This window comes from Hemiscyllium ocellatum, chromosome 42, assembly GCF_020745735.1.
Source record: "Hemiscyllium ocellatum isolate sHemOce1 chromosome 42, sHemOce1.pat.X.cur, whole genome shotgun sequence".
Taxonomy (NCBI): domain Eukaryota; kingdom Metazoa; phylum Chordata; class Chondrichthyes; order Orectolobiformes; family Hemiscylliidae; genus Hemiscyllium; species Hemiscyllium ocellatum.
In genome coordinates, this window is record NC_083442.1 from 30,316,156 (window position 1) to 30,335,679 (window position 19,524).

Consider the following 19,524-nt stretch of genomic DNA (forward strand, 5'->3'; position numbering starts at 1 on the left):
CTGACAGTCAAACATTCAGGGGTCCTCCTGCAAAACAGTATACCCAAAGGGATCCAAAATCTCCAAAGGAAGACATCATTTCCCCTCCATAAAGGAATGTAAATGAAAAGACCAGTAGGCCACTGTGGTCACCCATATCAGTTGAGTTCAATAGACTTACAAACAGTACAGAAACAGACCCTTTGGTCCAACTTGTCCATGCCGACCAGATATCCCAACCCAATCTAGTTCCACCTGCCAGCACCCGGCCCATATCCTTCCAAACCCTTCCTATTCACGTACCCATGCAGATGCCTTTTAAATGTTGCAATTGTACCAGCCTCCACCACTTCCTCTAGCAGCTTATTCCATTCAGGCACCACCCTCTGCATGAAAACACTGCCTCTTAGGGTCTCTTTTGTATCTTTCCCCTCTCACCCTAAACCTATGCCCTCTAGTTCTGGACTCCCCCACCCCAGGGAAAAGACATCGTCTATTTATTCTATCTATGCCCCTCATGATTTATAAACCTCTGTAAGGTCACCCCCAGCCTCCAATGCTCCAGGGAAAATACCCCCAGCCTTTTCAACTTCTCCCGATAGCTCAAATCCTCCAACCCTGGCAACATCCTGGTAAATCTTTTCTGAACCCTTTCAAGTTTCACAACATCTTTCCGATAGGAAGGAGACCAGAACTGCATGCAATATTCCAACAGTGGCTTAATCAATGACATGTACAGCCGCAACATGATCTCCCAACTCCTGTATGTAATGCTCTGACCAATGAAGAAAAGCTCACCAAATGCCTTCTTCACTATCCTATCTACTTTCAAGGAACTATGAGCCTGCACTCCAAAGCCATTTTGTTCTGCAACACTCCCTAGGACCTTACCATTATATGTACAAGTCCTGCGAAGATTTGCTTTCCCAAAATGCAGCACCTCACATATATCTAAATTAAATTCCATCTGCTACACCTCAGCCCATTGGCACATCTGATCAAGATCCTGTAGTAATCTGAGGTAACCTTATTCGCTGTCCACTACACCTCTAATTTTGGTGTCATCTGCAAACTTACTAACTATACCTCTTATGCTCACATCCAAATAATTTATATAAATGACAAAAAGTAGAGGACCTAGCACCGATCCTTGTGGCACTCCACTGGTCACAGGTCTCCAATCCGAAAAACAACCCTCCACCACCACCCTCTGTCTTCTATCTTTGAGCCAGTTCTGTATTCAAATGTGTAGTTCTCCCTGTATTCCATGAGATCTAACCTTGCTAACCAGTCTCCCATGGGGAACCTTGTTGAACACCTTACTGAAGTCCAAATAGATCAGGTCTACTGCTCTGCTCTCATCAATCCTCTGTTACTTCCCACGTGAACTAACGTGACCAAGTTTGCTTCAGAATTCAAGGCAATCCACTGAATGAGGCACCAAGACTTGGCTGCCTAATAAAATCTCCAAGATGTCAGTGATGGGCAAATTGTTGGAGGGAATCCTGAGGGACAGGATGTACATGTATTTGGAAAGGTGAGGACTGATTAAGGATAGTCAACATGGCTTGGTGCATGGGAATTCATGTCTCACAAACTTGATTGAGTTTTTGAAGAAGTAACAAAGAGGATTGGTGAGGGCAGAGCAGTAGACGCGATTGATATGGACTTCAGTAAGGCGTTCGCCAAGGTTCCCCATGGGAGACTGGTTAGCAAGGTTGGATCTCATGGAATACAGGGAAAACTAGCCATTTTCCAACAGAACTGGCTCAAAGCTAGAAGATAGAGAGTGGTAGTGGAGGGTTGCTTTTCAGACTGAAGGCCTGTGACCAGTGGAGTGCCACAAGGATCGGTGTTGGGTCCACTACTTCATGTCATTTATGTAAATGATTTAGATGTGAGCGTAAGAGGTACAGTTAGTAAGTTTGCAGATGACGCCAAATTTGGAGGTGTAGTGGACAGCGAAGGTTACCTCATATTACAACAGGATCTTGATCAGTTGGGTCAATGGGCTGAGGAGTGGCAGATGGAGTTTAATTTAGATAAATGCGAGGTACTGCATCTTGGGAAAGCAAATCTTAGCAGGATTTATACACTTAATGGTAAGGTCCTTGGGAGTGTTGCTGAATAAAGGGACCTTGGAGTGCAGGTTCATAGCTCCTTGAAAATAGAGTTGCAGGTAGATAGGATAGTGGAGGAGGAGTTTGGTATGCTTTCCTTTATTAGTCAGAGTATTGAGTACAGGAGTTGGGGGGTCATGTTGCAGCTGTACAGGACATTGGTAGATCATGTTTGGAATATTGCATGCAATTCTGGTTTCCTTCCTATTGGAAGGATGTTGTGAAACTTGAAAGGGTTCAGAAAAGATTTACAAGGATGTTGCCAGGGTTGGAGGATTTGAGCTTTAGGAAGAGATTGAATAGGCTGGGGGTGTTTTCCCTGGAGCATTGGAGGCTGAGGGGTGACTTTATGGAAGTTTCTAAACTCATGAGGGGCATGGATAGGATAAATAGACAAAGTCCTTTCCCTTGGGTGGGGGAGTCCAGAACTAGAGGAAATAGGTTTAGGGTGAGGGGGGAAAGATATAAAAGAGACCTAAGGGGCAATATTTTCAAGCAGAGGGTTGTGCGTGTATGGAATGAATTGCCAGAGGAAGTGGTGGAGGCTGGTACAATTGCAACATTTAAAAGGCATTTGCATGGGTACATGAATAGGAAGGGTTTGGAGGATATGGGTCAGTGCTGGTAGATTGGGTTGGGATATCTGGTCGGCATGGACGAGTTGGACCAAAGGGCCTGTTTCTGTGCTGTACATCTTTATGATTCTATGTCATATGCAAGAAGCAAAACACAATCTTCTAATTCTTTCCCTTGCATTGACTAGTTTACCTCCTAAAGGTCTTTCTTTTTGTAAATATATTCATTAGCAAATATTTTTAACTTTACAAATATATAAAATTATTCAAAATACAATCAATAACAAACATCAGTATAATAAAAAGAAAAAAACACAAGTTACAATATAACTACTGTCTACTAATCCACCCTATAATACAAAACAACACCAAAAAAAAGTAAAGCAAAAAAAACCAAAAACACAAAATACAGAACAGCCATGCTCGATGCAAAGCTCCCAAACAAAGGAACGGGGACCATTGTACATATACCTGTATTAACTCAGGAGACCCCCTCCAGGGCCCAAGGCTTGACAAATCTAACCATCCTGGTTAAACAAACGCCCTAGTTAAGATAACTGACAAATCTATATCCAAATAACCCAACTAGGGCTGCCATGTCTTATAAAAATGGTCTGTTGTGTGGTGCACAATGTTTGTAAAAAAAAGTCCAAGGGAATGTGCTCCATAATTAATTTCTGCCATCCCAACATGCCTGGCAGGTTCTCAGACACCCAATTCCTCAGAATACTCTTCCGTGCACAGTATGCAAGAATATTAAATAGTTTCTTCCCATGCCCATATAAAGATGGTAAATTTGGTAGACTTAAGAGGAGAGATATCGGGTCTACTTTGACCTCAGTCCTCAATACCCTCCTTATCTCTCCCCGCCACAGCGCTTCAATGAACACGGAGCCTGTGGCATGTCCAGAAGTAAAAAATGAGGTCTGCAGATGCTGGAGATCACAGCTGAAAATGTGTTGCTGGTCAAAGCACAGCAGGCCAGGCAGCATCTCAGGAATCGGGAATTCGACGTTTCGAGCATAAGCCTGATGAAGGGCTTATGCTCGAAACGTCGAATTCCCGATTCCTGAGATGCTGCCTGGCCTGCTGTTCTTTGACCAGCAACACATTTTCAGCCATGTCCAGAAGTATTGGGTAAGAGTACCTACACCTAATTTACACATGGGGCACACTGAAGATGCCCTTTTTTAAAAACTTCGCCAGATGGTCTGGTGCATAATGAGCCCTGTGCAGAATTTTTAACTGCGTAGCGCACATCCTATTACAGATTGAGATCTTTCGAGTATTCTCCCATATGTTCTCTCATGTTTCAGAAGAGATCTCCACTCCTAACTCTTGCTCCCAGACCTCACAGAACTGGTTAATATCCTGCTAGGCCCTGCCACCCAGTAGGTGATAGAGGGCACTAACTGAAAGGGTGCTTGTGGAACGTAGCAACAACCTCTCTGTATCAGGCTTATAGGGCTTAGTGAGAAGCGTAGTCTTCTTCTGGATGAAATCCCTAACCTGAAAAAAACGGAAAAGATCTCTGGTGGGCAACGTGTACTTGCGACTCAATTGCTCAAAAAGACATTATACCCTCCCCCTCAAACAAATCTCCCAAACTAGAAACTTCTCTTGCTGCCCATAGTTTGAACCCTGAGTCCCATCATTCCTGGTCGGAACCCTGGCATGCCAACTATAGGCGTAAATGGTGAAGTCTTGGATAAACAACCTTCACTCTCCATGCCTTGACTGTACTAATGACAATGGTGTTCCGGCAGTGGTCCATAGCTGTCCTCACCTTATCCATGAACAACAGGTTAATAAGAGGGCACTTTGCCTGGGAGGCCTCATATCCAGTCATATTGAGTTTGGATCATTATCCACCTGACAAAGGACAGCAGGGAACTCAATTGATACCTCCTGATGTCTGAGAAATCAACTCCTCTCCCTCTGTGAAGCAACTGCAATTCAGTAAGTTTGATGAGGGGCCGCCCATGATGCCAGACAAAGGAACCAAACCACCCCATAAGTTTCCGCAGGATTGACCTGGGAAACATTACAGGGAGCACACGCATGGGATAAAGCAAACGAGGAAGAACATTCATCTTAATGAGAGATATATGGCCCAGCCATGAAATTGGAAGAGCCTCCCATCTCTGGAGAATATTGCCTAATATTGTCGAGCAAGTGAGCAAACTTAGTCCGAAATAACAGATCAAACTTGGGTGTAATAAAAATGCCTAGGTATTGGAACCCTACCCATAACCACTTAGAAGGGAACTTAGGGCCACCTTCAACTTCTGCACATCTTTAGGTTCCCCAAAGGCATAGCCTCCGATTTTGCAAAGTTAATCTTATATATTCTGAAAGAGCCCCAAATGAATTGATACATTGTATCAAATGGGGTACAGAAGTCATCGGGTTCAATAAAAACAGAAGGACATTATCTGCATACAATGTAATCTTGTGTGCCCTCGATCCCACTTCCGGAGCGGTTATGTGGGCGTTCTGACGAATGGCCTCTGCCAGCTGCTCTATCACCAACGTAAACAACAATGATGAGAGGGGGCAGCCTTGCTGACTACCCCTACCAGTCGAAAAACTCCCAGACTTCACCCCGTTGGTGATGACTGCGGCCAGAGGGTGGCGATATAAAACCTCCACCCACCTAGCAAAGACTCCACCCAACCCAAACTGTTCTAAGACATACAAAGGATACGGCCATTCCACCCGGTCAAATGATTTCTCTGCATCTAAGGAAATCACCAACCCCTGAATCGATCGTTGCTGACAAACTTGGACCATATTCAGCAACCTTCTAATATTATTAGAGGACCTATGGTCCCTTATAAAGCCTGTCTGGTCCTCTTTAATAACATGGGGCAACACCCTTTCCAATCTCAGCACCAGGATCTTGGACAGAATCTTGAAATCTGAATTTAATAGAGAGATGGGCCTGTATGAGGCAAAATCCTCAGGAACCTTCTGCTTCTTAAGAATAAGGAAATATTAGCTTCTCTCAAAGATGGTGGTAGCCATTCATGCATATAGGAGTGATTGCACATCTCTAAAATTGGCCCTGACAGAATCTCTATAAACTCCTCAAAAAAACTCACCCGGGAGACCATCAGGGCCAGGCGCTTTCCCACTCTGAAGTTGCCTAGTTGCCTCCTGTGTTTCCTGAACTGTCAAGGGGGCATTAAGGAGAGAGGCCTGTTCCAAGGTTACCCCCGGAGGTCCAAGTTCTTAAAAAAGGTCTCCATTTTAGTCCTCCTGTCCTTGCAACCTTCAGACCGATACAATTCAGAGTAATAGCTCCAAAAAACCCCATTAATCTTTTTAGCATCGTATGTAAGGCGCTGTCTCTGATTGCAGTAATGGATTGGGGAGCACGCTCATTCCTAGTCAGGTACGTTAAACATTTCCCTGGCCTATCCCCATATTTGAACGGCCTTTGTCTAGCAAAAGCAAGTTTTTTCTTTGCATTTTGTGTCAGTATTGAAATCAAGGCAGCCCGGAGGGCCGTAATCCGCTGTAGCTTAGTCACCGAAGGCGGCACAAAATGTGCTGTCTCTGCGGCTTTCAACTGCGTCTCAAGTAGACGCTGCTGTTCCTCCTTCTGTCGTTTCCGGCTAGCCGAATAGGAAATAGCTAATCCCCTTGCAAAGGCCTTAGCAGTCTCGCATAGCACAGACGGACTACTAGCTGTGCCTGAGTTGATAATCAAGAATTCCTGAAACTCCTTCAAAAAGTATTCCAAAAATTTGGAATCCTAAAGGAGAAAAGGGTCCAAACACCACTGCTGGAAACCTAGCCCTTCATTCTTGGCCTTAGCCTCCAAATATACTGCCGCATGATCAGAGAAGCTATATTCCCAATTTTACAACCCATAATCGAATCCAGAAGGGCCGAGGGAGCCAGGAAGAGGTCAATCCTCATGTGACATTTATGTGGGTTGAAAAAAAGTGAAGTCCCTGCCGGTGGGGTGAAGACTTCTCCAAATATCTACCAGCCCCAACTCCTCGCATAAGTCAACGACCTGCTTGGCCTGTGAAGAAGTAGTTGAGGGGAACACAAGGCATCCTGTACACTGTTGGATCCAAAAGACAATTGAAATTCCCCCCTCCCATAATAATGTGCCATGTTCCAAAACCACTCAACTTAGAGAAAGCACTAATCAAAAATTTGAGGGGATGCGCTAGAGGACAGTAGACATTTAAAATGCCATATTCCTCCCCATGTATCAGGGCTTTGAGTATCACAAACCCTTCCTGCTCATCTTTCACCTGCTCTAATAATGTGAACAGACGATTTTTCTGGATAAGTAGTAAAGGATGAAAAGAATACTCGGTCATAATCCCCCTATTGTAATTTAAGGTGTTCCCCATCAAGGTGGGTTTCCTGCAATAAAGCAATATCAACCCTTTCCCACTTAAGGCTAGAAAGCACTTTTTTCCTTTTAACAGGCGAATGACTTCCCTTAATGTTCCAGGTGCACCATTTAATAAGACACTTTGCCATATCTCCTTTCAGGCACCCTTGAACCCCTCAGAGGGAAAACCCTGCTTACAAAGCACCAAGCATAAGTAAATAAAGACTCAGAGTCGAAGAACTATATATACCAAAAACTACTCTATCATAACTATAAATAACTATTACTACCAAAAAACTACAAAGAAAACCAACTATAAAACCTTAAATGGAAGACTCTTGCCCCTGCCCATAGGGGGCACTCACCCTTTCCATTCCCTCCTTCACAGCTCCTTCAAACCCGGACTGTGCCCCAGTCTTTGGCAAGAAAAAAAACAAGATGATCCTTAAATCAACAGAAAACAGGCAAAGTCAGGATGACCACTCCACCCATCCCTGGCTTCATGTCACCCCTACTTATAACTAAAAGAGAAACAGAACAAACAAAAAAAGGGGAGAGACAACAAAGAACATCCACAAAACTTCCCATCAGAAAATCCAGCTATTAAAAAAACAGAACCAACTTATTCCAAGGGCTTTGCCCCCCTTTCCAAAAAGGAAATTATTAGGAAGAAAAAAGGAATTAAGAAAAGGGAAAACATGGGGAAAGACAGAAAAGAGAACAAACATTAACCATATTGTTCAGGCCAATCCGTCTATGTTAAAGTGTCTACAAAATTTTTAGCTTTATCCGCTGAGTCAAATTTCTAAACTGAGTCCTCGTGGCTGAAATTGAGCACTGTGGGGTATCTCATGGAGTACTGGATGCCCAGGTTCCTCAGCCTCTTTTTAACTTCATCGAAGGACTTCCTCGTTCAAATTACAGCTGCAGAGAAATCCTGGAAAAACACGATTTTTGAACCCTTGTACAGCAGTGCCTGTGGATCTTTTCCCAGGGATCTGGAAACTTCTATGATTTTTTGCTTGTCCTTATATGAGTGGAAGTGCACTAGGACTGAGCGGGGGCGCTGCACTGGGCCTGACCAGTGCACTGTAACCCGATAAGCCCTTTCAATTTGCAATCGATGTGAAGGCCCAAAAGCTTCAGCAGCCAGCTTTCAAACAAGCTGATTGGCTGCTCACCTTCCTCACTTTCAGGAAGCCCAACAATTCGGAGATTTATCCTTTTACCTCGATTTTCGAGGTTGTCGATATGGTCTCGCAAGGCCCGTACCTCTCGCTCCAGCACCTGGATCCAATTGGATGAAAATTCCATCGCAGCCTCCGAAGCCTTAGTTCGACCCTCCACCTCCTCCAGCCTCTCCCCAAGGCCCTGGATCTCCTGCTTGTGCTTTTGCAGCATGGATGCGATAGGTTGGACCTGGGCACGAACCTCCCCACAGATCTCCTGAATCGCAGCCTCAACTTTCAAGGTAAGTTTCTCCATCGCCGCAGCCAATTCCTGTGAGTCTGTCAGATCCCTAGGGTGTTCAGGAGAGGCTGCTGCTGCTGCAGTCTTTGGTGTGGTAGGTGCTGCAGGGGAGTGTCCTTGCTCCTTTTCCCTTTGGCATCCTTCCCACTCCCAAACATTAACAAGTATGTGTTCTGTAAGGTTTTAAAGTAATAATTCCACCACATAAGTTGGCCAGGGATACCAAAAAACAGCAGTATGCCTTGGCTGTTAGGCAGAGATGTCCACAGCAGTTCTACAGATTTGCCGCCACCTTGCTGAGTCTCCCGATATCTTGTAGAGTCCCTCTAAAAGTCATTTATGATATTCACCTCAACTATGCTACATGGTGGCAACTTGCACAGTGTCACTACTTTTTAGGGTAAAGAATTTTCTCCTGACTTCCACTATGAATTTATTAGTGGCACTCATATTTATAGCCCCTAGTTTTGATCTCTTTTAGATGTAGAAACATCTTTTCTGCATCTACCTTATTAAAGCCATTCATAATTTTAAATACCTCTCTTACATCACTTGCCATAGAGATGTACAGCACGGAAATAGACCCTTCAGTCCGACTCGTCCAGGCTGACAGATGTCCTAACCTAATCTCGTCCCATTTTCCAGCACTTGGCTCATATCCCTCTAAACCATTCCTATTCATGTCCCTATCCAGATGCCTTTTAAATGTTATAATTGTACCAGCCTCCACCACTTCCTCTAGCAGCTCATTCCATATATGCAACACCCTTTGTGTGAAAAGGTTGCCCCTGAGGTCCCTATTAAATCATTCCTCTTTCATCCTAAACCTATGCCCTCCAGTTCTGAACTCCCCCAACCCCAGGAAAAGACTTGGTCGATTTGACCTAGCCATACTCCTTACGATTTTATAAACATCTATGAGATCACCCCTCAGCCTACAACGCTCCAGGGAAAACAGCCTCAGCCTATTCAGCTTCTCCCTCTAGCTGAAACTCTTCAACCCTGGTAATATCCTTGTAAGTCTTTTTTGAAGCCTTTCAAGTTTCACAACATCCTTCCTACAGGAGGGAGACCAGAATTTCACACAATATTCCAAAATTGGCCCATCCAATATCCTGTACAGCTGCAACATGACCTCTGAACTCCTATACTCAATGCTCTGACCAATATAGTAAAACATACCAAATACCTTCTTTACTATCCTATCTACCTGAGAGTCCACTTTCAATGAACTATGAATCTGCACATCAAGGTGTCTATTTAGCAACACTGCCCAGGTTCTTACCATTAAGTATAAGTCCTGCCCTGAGTTACCTTTCCAAAATGCAGCATGTCATATTTATCCAAATTAAACTCCATTTGCCACTCCTCAGCCCATGGGCCCATTTTATCAAGACCCTGCTGTACCCAGAGGTAACCTTCTTTGCTGTCAGTTCTTCCTTGTCTAAAGAACCCCAGACCATTGAGTAATTTTTGATAACTTCAACAGGCAATAGCTAGTATTTCATCAATGATTGAGTGGAGAACGGGAACTTTTCTCAGGTTATTGGAAGTGGGATATTCTCCAGGTTGGATAGACCACACTCCTCCTTACATCTACAGCCACCTCTGTGCATGCCTGCTTGGTTGGAGAGATGGTTCTCTCACTCCTGTCCTCGAGTGTGCTCACATCACTTTAGTTACTTAGATTCTGCAGCAGGCACTCATAAGGAAGACAGAGTTAGAGAAGAAAAAGGAAGGTGGGGGTCAGCCCTACTTGATTTCCTCTTAAATTCCTAAGAGTCTGCCACCAAAACAATCCAACTGATGAGTGTTACAATGGTTTGACTAAAATCAATTTTCAGATGATCACCGCTGGTATCATTTTGTATGAGCTAGCTGGGTTCTTAGTCATCATAATGTAGATACGTTGCCACAATCTTCTTTTTCAGTTAGGAACTTACAGGGTTGCTTTGCCTAGTGCCGTAAAGAGAAGCCTCTAAGTAGTTTAGTAAGAAGAGGCTGCTATTGCAACTAAATACAAATTACACTGGTATGATTGACATTTTTATAAAGACCGTCAGGAGTTCTAGACGATAGGTCTATCTCTCTGAAATCCAGTTCTGCTTTTACCAACTCAAATCCTGATGACATTATCAGATTGGATGGAATTTAAAGCAGTCTTTTTATTAACTCTTTACAACCATTAGTGAGCTCTTCTGAAATGAGGCACTCTTTTTTTAAATTAGAAATAGTTCCTTTGACAGGTAGATGTTTCATCCCACCCTTCCTCCCTAATTGGCTGGGAATCCTGGAGACTGGCTATTAATCAGCACGCTCTAGTAGACAGCAACCACAAAGCACATACATCAAAGGAACGAGTTCTGAACTTGAAAATGGTCCTGTCACTGTTTCCAGAAAATAAGTAGTAAGATTCTACTCAGAGTGAGTACATTAGTTAACTGTGGAGGGTAACAAATCTAAATATGATATTATCCAGTCTCCTGCTGCAATCCACATTTTGAAGCAACGTTCATCGTAGAACAAAGACTCCCTGGCTGAATATTACACTCCTGAGTCCAAAGCCAGAGGACAATGTAGCATCCCAACGACAATCCTACAACTGAGCTTTGCCACTTCGGGACAGACCAGGAGGGACTAAAGACGTTTTGATCTCTGTACATTTTTAAAAATCAACACTTTGCTCCCTTTTCACTTTCAATTTATTTCTATAAGAAGTTATAGCTAAATGCAACAGTGGAATAACAGAAACAATTATGAACTGAAATAAATTCTTGACAAGTATAATGTGATGCTGCCTCTACCAAGGTAATAAATTTCAATATGGGAGATTATTGTATGTAAGGGATTTTAAAAAATAAATATCATTACACTTCTGCTCATTTCAAAACATCAATTTGAGCTGTTTTTACATGTTGTCATTGAAAGAGATGTACAATGAAAAAATAAGAGAGTTACAAGTAGACACAAATATATACCAACAGCTGCAAACTTCAATTATTTTCTTCCAAAGAAACATGCCAAAAAAAATTAAGCTTCAAGCAACTACGAGCAAGAATTTCAAAGTATTCAAAGGAGATATGTTGAAAGTTGATTACTTATATCTGTAGGTCATTATGCAATCATTAAAGACCAGGTTTTCTGCTGCACCTATATCTTCAATTCTGTCCTCTTGTGCACATTTCAATAGCTGTCCAAACTGATGCCAAGCAATTTGTTAAAGTCAAAAACTTGCAGTTTCTTTATTATTTGACAACCGCTAAGGCTCCCTGGTAACCATACCCCAAATATTTCTCTATGGTACCAACTGGACAACCTCCAACTCCTCTCCCCAAGGAAATTATTGGTGTCAACATCAATGTATTATTTGGAAGGCATGAGGATTTTAGGTTGTGACACAGGCGCGAGTTAGGGCTTTGCGTATGAGACAAAGAATAAGGCCTTGGGTTTTGGGGAAATAGCTGAAATCAGGATATCGGCAAAGTCAACATTTTGCACTATTAAAATGGATTAACTGGAATACAGTATGTGTCAAAACTTGCATTGTCAGGTATTAACAGACAGAACACAGAAGTCAAAATTTTATTTGCTTAAAAGCTTGTATTTACACATTTCATACCATGCACTTCCAAAACTGCAGATCTTCTTCAATCTGCTCCTATAGAAATTATTTTTAATCAGCCTATTTGGACATGTTATATCACATCTTTGGGTCAGGTGAGATTTGAACATGAGCCTTCTGGCCCAGAGGATGGGGCACACCTCTAGGTTACAACATCTTAGTTTACACAGATAAAAACATTGGTGTGTCCCCAAATAACACCCTACAAGTGAATGCAATTAACAACCAATTGATGTATAATTAACAACTTACTGGAAACAGCGCATAATCTAATTAGAAATAACTAGATGTTAAATGAAGCTCTGAATTCATTGTTAATTTCCAACATCTGTGTGGTGATAGGGATCTGCTTACAGAGCATTATCAAAGTTTCACCTTAAGTAGGAGTGTGTATAATTTTTTTTAAGAGTTTAACCATATGTAGCAGGAATAATTCTGCTTATAGAGATTTGACTTCAGTTGTATTATTACATGATTTGTCAAGTACTGAATTTCACTGAAGTACATTTGCAATTTCTTAAACTTCGCTGAAAGACATTGCAACAACAGAGCCTGAAGATGATGCAACCTGAGTTTAATCTTGTCCCAATTTCCCCACTAACTGAAATTCCCCTATGTTAATGTGCAACATATACACTGGTTAGATAATTTTAAAGAGAAAACAGTATTTTCACCAATTTGCTTTTGCCAATAGCCCCTCAAGAAACAGAGAAGCGATGGCCTAATGGTATTATAAGTGGATTGTTATTCCAGAGACCCAGACAATGTTCTGAGGACTTGGGTTTGAATTCCACCATGGCAGATGGCAGAATTTGAATTCAATAAAAATCTGGATTTAGGAGTCTAATGATGACCATGAAACTACCATCAATTTTCAGGAAAAATCCATCCGGTTCACTAATGCCCTTTAGGGAAGGAAACTGTCACTTACCTGGTCTGGCGTACATGTGACCTCAGACCCACAGCAATGTGGTTGACTCTTAACTGCCCCTATTGGGGATGGGTGATAAATACTGGCCCAGCCAGAGAGGCCCAGACCCTGTGAACGAATACAAAAAATGTTCTTCTGATGCACAAACCTGACAGTAATTGAACAACAAGGAGAAAGTGAGAACTGCAGAGGCTGGAGATCAGAGTTGAGACTGTGGTGCTGGAAAAGGACAGCAGGTCACATAGTATCCGAGGAGCAGAAGAATCGACATTTCAGGCATAAGCCCTTCCTGATGAAGGGCTTATGCCCGAAATGTTAATTCTCCTGCTCCTTGAATGCTGCCTGACCTGCTGTGCGTTTCCAGCACCACATTCTCAACAGCAATTGATCAACAGCTCATCTAAAATTGCCGTTATAATAATGGCTGATCATGGCAATGGGAACTATAACAAAACATGGTTGTTATAACCAAGTCCCCAATTTTGACTCAGTGGGCATCAATTCTCCTTCAATGAGTTGGGACAAAGGGCCTGTTTCCTTGCCGTAGCACCCTAAGTGACAAGGTGCCCGAAACCTACCCTTCAGAAGAGTGCTGCGTGAAACATTAGATGAAGGTCCTTTCTGTCCTCTTCATAGGAGGGAGAATGTAGAGTTCTCCAAGTGGCCAATCCCTCATAAAATATTACCAGAAAGGACAATATCTGGTCATTCTCCTCGCTGTTATTTATGGGACCTATGATTGCATGAGTGTCACTCATCACCTATCATGCCAAGCCTGAGTGCTGTCTTGGTCTGGTTGTGTGTGGACAGGCTGTTTCAGTGGCAAATCATACTGTGCATTATATCAACAAAAGCAAACATTAACATTGCTAACGTTATGGTTAAGCATGGCCTGGGCACCATGGTGTTACAAACAGGGAGCCTAAGATGTACATGATTTTAGCTGAGAACTGCCAATGAAAACAAAGCAAAAAAAAAATGCGCCTCCAATCTTCTGGGGCAGTAGCTAACCATGTCAGGACTGATGACCTAGCACAACATAAAATGGCTGACATAACATCAGCTTCCTCCTCAACGCTGCACTCCCTGAGCCATAAGAGTAACATATAATTGCCATTTGGGTAGCACGGTGGCTCAGTGGTTAGCACTGCTGTCTCACAGAACTAGGGATCTGGGTTCAGTTCACCCTTGGCTGACCATCTGTGTAGAGTTTGCATTTTCCTCATGTCTGTGTGGGTTTCCTCCGGATGCCAGTTTTCTCCCACAGTCCAAAAGATGTGCAGGTTAGGTGAATTAGCCATGCTAAACTGCCCATAGCGTCCAGGGACTTTGTCCACCCTAGTTGAACACTGGCACCTCCACATCATGTTCAGGGATGTACAGGCTAGGTGGATTAGCTATGGGAGATACAGGGTATGGATGTGGGTTTGGGTGGAATGTTTTTCAGAGGATCAATGTAAACTCAATGGGGCAAATGGCCTCCATGGGAGAATGCCATAAGAATAAAATAAAGAATGGGTGTCATTCACTGATTTCGAGGGCTGGCTTGAACTACTCAAGAGGATATGGATAAAGGCTCGGATATGAAAATTGAGATTCGCAACCAGTATCAATCTGCTAGCTAGAACGCTTTTGGAAGTTTATATTCATCAGGACCCAAAAAGATACAAAGCAACTACTGGGGAGTTACACAGTACAGGCAATGGCACGTTTGTCTTGAGTAGGTTGGAAATAAATACAAAGCTTCATGTCATTGCTTAAACACTTTTTTTTATTTGTTCATGGGATGAGGCTATGACTAGCTGGGCCTGCATTTATTGCCTATCTCTAATATCACAGAGGGCATTTAAGAGTCAACCACTTTGCTGTGGGTCTGGATTTATCTGTAGGCCAGACCAGACAAGGTAAGTAGGTTTCCTCCCCTAAAGGATAATAATGAGTTATATTATGAGAGATAATAATAATAACCAATAGCGGTTACACAGCCAACATTAGGTTAGATTTTCTTTTCCAGACATTTATCGAGTTCAAATGTTACCATCTGTAATAGTGTGATTTGAAATGATGTCTCCAGTGCATTAATTATCGAATGATTTCACTAGTAAGCCACTACTTTCCAATTTCTTTCATCTGGATTATGCAAAACATATATTATGTGGATATTTGTCCAACTGAAAAGAAGGCTAGAAAAAAAATCCACAAATCAAAATGACATCCAATCCAACACAATTAGAGATAAATTCAGTCATTTGCTCCATCTTAATATATCCAGTCAGGAAGACCCCAAAGTCAAAACAAAATTAGAAATCAATGGAGAAATTTAGCAGGTCTGGCAGCATCTGGTGAGAGAAAGCAGAGTTAACATTATGGGTCCAAGTGAGTGGAATCAGTGTGCAGTCCAGTTTGGGTGGAGTTTGCATGATCTCTCAGTGGCTGTGTGGTTTTCTGCTGGTGCTCTGGTTATCTCCCACAGTACAAAGATGTGCATGCTAGGTGGACTGGCCATGTTAAATTGCCTCAAGTGTATAGGGATGTGCAGTCTAGATGGATTAGCCATGGTGAAAAGCAAGTGCTAGAGTGGGATGCTTTTCAGAATGTCGGTGCCTCTTCCCATACTGTAGGGATTCTATGACCCTTCTTTAGAACCTCTTTGTTTTAAAGGTTCATTGTACCCAATCATTAACTCTGCTTTCTCTCTACAGATGCTGTTAGACCTGCCGAGTCGTTAGTTAAATTAAGTCATAAAGCTCACCTATTCTTGCATCCAATATTCTTGAAAGGCTTCCAGGATTGTCATTGCTACTTCTATTCCTAGAAGTTCATACTCTGCATTGTCATTCATTGTGTGAAGAAGAATTTTTGCATACTTGTCCAAAAATTTAAACTTTTTACTAGCTTGAACTTATTCTCCTTGTCCTGCTCTTGCAAGTTAATGTAAATCAGTTTAACAAATTCACCCAATCCTTGAAAATAATTTTAAAAACAGAAATCTTGCTTAAATACATCAGGTAAAAACATAATAGGTCATACCTTCCACCTTCATATAAAAAGAAACAAAATCATGCTTTGTTTGCCTCAACTTATTTTTCTGTCCTTTGTGGGCTTTTAGTCAAGGACTTTGGTGTGAACTCACTACCTTTGCATTACAGTTAAACAGAGATCAGGTTCAGCAAATAGAAAATTCACTCTTTCGAACTAAATTATTTATGTTTTTAATAAGTTTCCCAGCAATATGCCAATGTGTAATCTTTTACATTCAAAGCGGTATTTATTGCACATTTTATAAAGTATACTTTTCATTTTTAATATGTCTATCTTTATTTGCAAGTAAATTATAAACAGAAGTTCAACTACCAAGAGGTTTCATCAACATACATATATAAAAGTGAAACAGCTTAATAGAATTGCGATAAATTTTCTTGTCATTTTTGATCTTGAATGTGTGTTTGTGCAGCTGGCCTGACAATGTACTCAAAAGAACTGGGAGGGGTTGAAGTGTCAAAAAACTGATTTAATATCAGTGATAGTATAGTCATAGGTCTAGAGCATAACTGAAAGTCTTAGAGGTAATCAAATTCCATTATTTGTGATGTTATTCATGAACATTTTATTGTAGGAATAGTAGTAGGCCATTCAGCCCATGTCTGCTCTATCATTCAATGAAATCATGGCTGTTCTAAACAAATAAAAAAAAGCAAGAGATACATGTGTTTAAGCAACACTAGATTTTGATAGAATATACCATATACCATGCTTTGGGATCATCTGAATCATAAAACATGTGAAAATACAAGTATCCCCAAAGAAGTGAAGACCAAACTTCTGGTTTATGTAAAAGTTCCTGACAGGAGTTGAGATTTTTAAACTTTATATTTAAATAAGTTAACAAAAACATGAGGAAAAACAGACTTACTTAAGTGAATTATGAACATTTTTTAAAAAGTAAAGAGAAACTCGAGCAAAACAATTAGCACACTGAAGCAAATCAGTTAAAACTGCCACAGCAATCTTTTGGACAACTGGTACTTTACCATCTGATGAGGGAGGTTGTTGCTTTTTTCTTTTGAGTTCTTAATGCTCTGTAATTATTGCTTACCTGATTGTCAGGATGGTTTACGGTGAAATAGCCTACGCAGACGATGACTTCATGCAGCAGGTCTTCACAGGTATGATGGTAACAGTACCACAGTAGCGAGCTGACAATGTGGCGGAATGCCAGAGACAGGCCCTCAGCGCCACACACAGACTATCAGAACAAAAAGATATGTGTGAGTGAGAAGGGGTTGTGGAAGGGTAGTGTATGGAAAGAGAGATAAAGAGAGACGAAATCAAGCATCATTCCAACTGAATAAGGTACCATGTGAAGAGTTCATAAGTAGCTCAACCGCACATGTTCCATAACATCATATAGCAACATAGGAAATAAATGGAGTTGGCCATTCAAACCTCTGAATCTGTTCTGCAACTCACCTAGGTTGTGGCTGAACTTCTACTTCAATGCCATTTTCCTACACTATCCCCACATCCACTGGTGTCTTTAGTATCTTAATTTGGCAATTAGAGAAGCATGACTGTTATTCATCTATTTGATTCAATTTTCTTTGTTAAGCTTTTTCTTCTCTCCCTTAATTTTTTTCTATCCTCCTCCCGCCTTTTGAAAGCACTGATTCTTGCCGGGGTACAGTTCGATGGGCAGTGATTGCTGTCCAAAAGCTTTCCAAGTGGTGATTTTTTATGTGTATGCAACCATTCAAGTAATGTACTTGCATTTAATTATGTCTACAACAAATTCTTGTATGTATGATACCTTCCAAAAGCAATTGAATAACCAGCACATAGCAATTAGGAAAAATAACCTGCTAGACAATGTTTTGCAGCTGAGAGGTGTTAAAGCCAATTGTTGTACCAGCAGTACTGGTCTGATTTGTGTCATCTTTTTCAGCGAAGACTAGGAATAAAGCCAGGGATTTTCTGATTCAGCGTTGCATTTTATAACTAACTCAAAAGAATATTCTCTTTTTATTCAATTAACAGCTGCAACAAGGTGCACGTGTGTAGAAGGTTTTGAAGCATTCAAAAGTGGTTCACAAAATTGCAGTGGTGGAAAGATGGCAGAAAAGATGGATGAACATTAAAACACGAAGCAAAAGTAGGAGATCATTTTGGGGAAGCTAATTCAATGATATGTCAAACAAGTTAAGGAACCTCTAATGGAGGTGATAGTTAAATTAAAGCAGCATGGGGAAAGGTAGATGCAGTTGGCCACTGAGGTGGAAGAGTAGGAACTCTAGGGGCTGACACAATAGATGAGCACAGTAAAATACATTAGCACTACACATTATCTATAAAATAGAGTATTGTGTTAACGTATGCACTGTATCTTGGATTAGAGTCTGCCTGTATTCCTGACGAAGGACTTTTGCCTGAAACGTCGATTTTCCTGCTCCTTGGATGCTGCCTGAACTGCTGTGCTTTTCCAGCACCACTCTAATCCAGAATCTGGTTTCCAGCATCTGCAGTCATTGTTTTTATCTATGCACTGTATCTTGCATATTCTACCATACATGCACAAATCTATTAAAACAACATTTTGGCATAGTTGAAAGTAACTGAAGCAGTCAAAAATAGGTAAAATTTTTCTATAGGAGAATTATGTGGTGTGCAAATATGTGTGGACCATTGGATTTCTGGGGACGTGGCTGATGTTCATCTTATTATTACTGCAGGTCCTCCGTGCATTTAAAAAACAAGTATGCTCCTATGTATCTGCAAGTCAAGTACAAAGATATCAGGATTCACTAAGATTGAAATATTAATGCTGAAAACATATTACAAATAGTTTTTCCTATCAGTTATCTCCATCATTATACTACATTGACTTGGCAGCAGGCTGCAAGGGCTCAGATGACCCTACTATAACTTTTGTGCAACATACTGCACTTAAGCAAGCATTGGAGACCACAAAGAAGAAAACAATACAGGGAGAGCACTTTAACAGGAAAAGTAGAGACTGACAAAGCTGAAGAGATTTTACAATGTTTCTGAAGGCCGGATGAAGATAACAGATCAGTGGTTTTGTTGCAGAATTCCAGAGGACAGGTATGCTGTGAATGAAGTACTGTGCAGCAATATGAGGTTATGTGTAATGAGGAAGCATCAAACAGGAGTTTGCAGTGATGTATAATATGGAAGTGGAGGTCGCTCAACAGATGTGAGGAGGAGGAGGAGAATAGTGATCTCTTAAGTTGATTTCTGAGGTATAGGGAACTTGGCAAAGATTGGCTACAAGCTATTATACTGGACTTCAGAAAGCTGGTTTCGACAGAGAAATCTGGTTCTACACAATAAGCAAAAATGTTTAATCATTAGGAGCCTTATACCTTTAGCACTATTTTTTGGATTGAATATGCAATATATTTTTGTAAGAGAAATGGTACAATATATTATATTTTGGACATCTCCCTCAG

The 19,524-nt window shown here is 41.4% G+C and overlaps 1 protein-coding gene across 2 annotated transcripts in view; it reads right to left on the bottom strand.

Moving 5' to 3' along the window:
• scaper (S-phase cyclin A-associated protein in the ER) overlaps positions 1-19,524 on the bottom strand; it is a 324,173-nt gene that overhangs the window by 39,747 nt on the left and 264,902 nt on the right. For both annotated transcript variants that reach the window (XM_060853762.1, XM_060853761.1), the window contains exon 28: positions 17,154-17,303. In XM_060853762.1, coding sequence (XP_060709745.1) covers positions 17,154-17,303 — 150 coding nt within the window. The remainder of the gene's footprint in view (positions 1-17,153; positions 17,304-19,524) is intronic.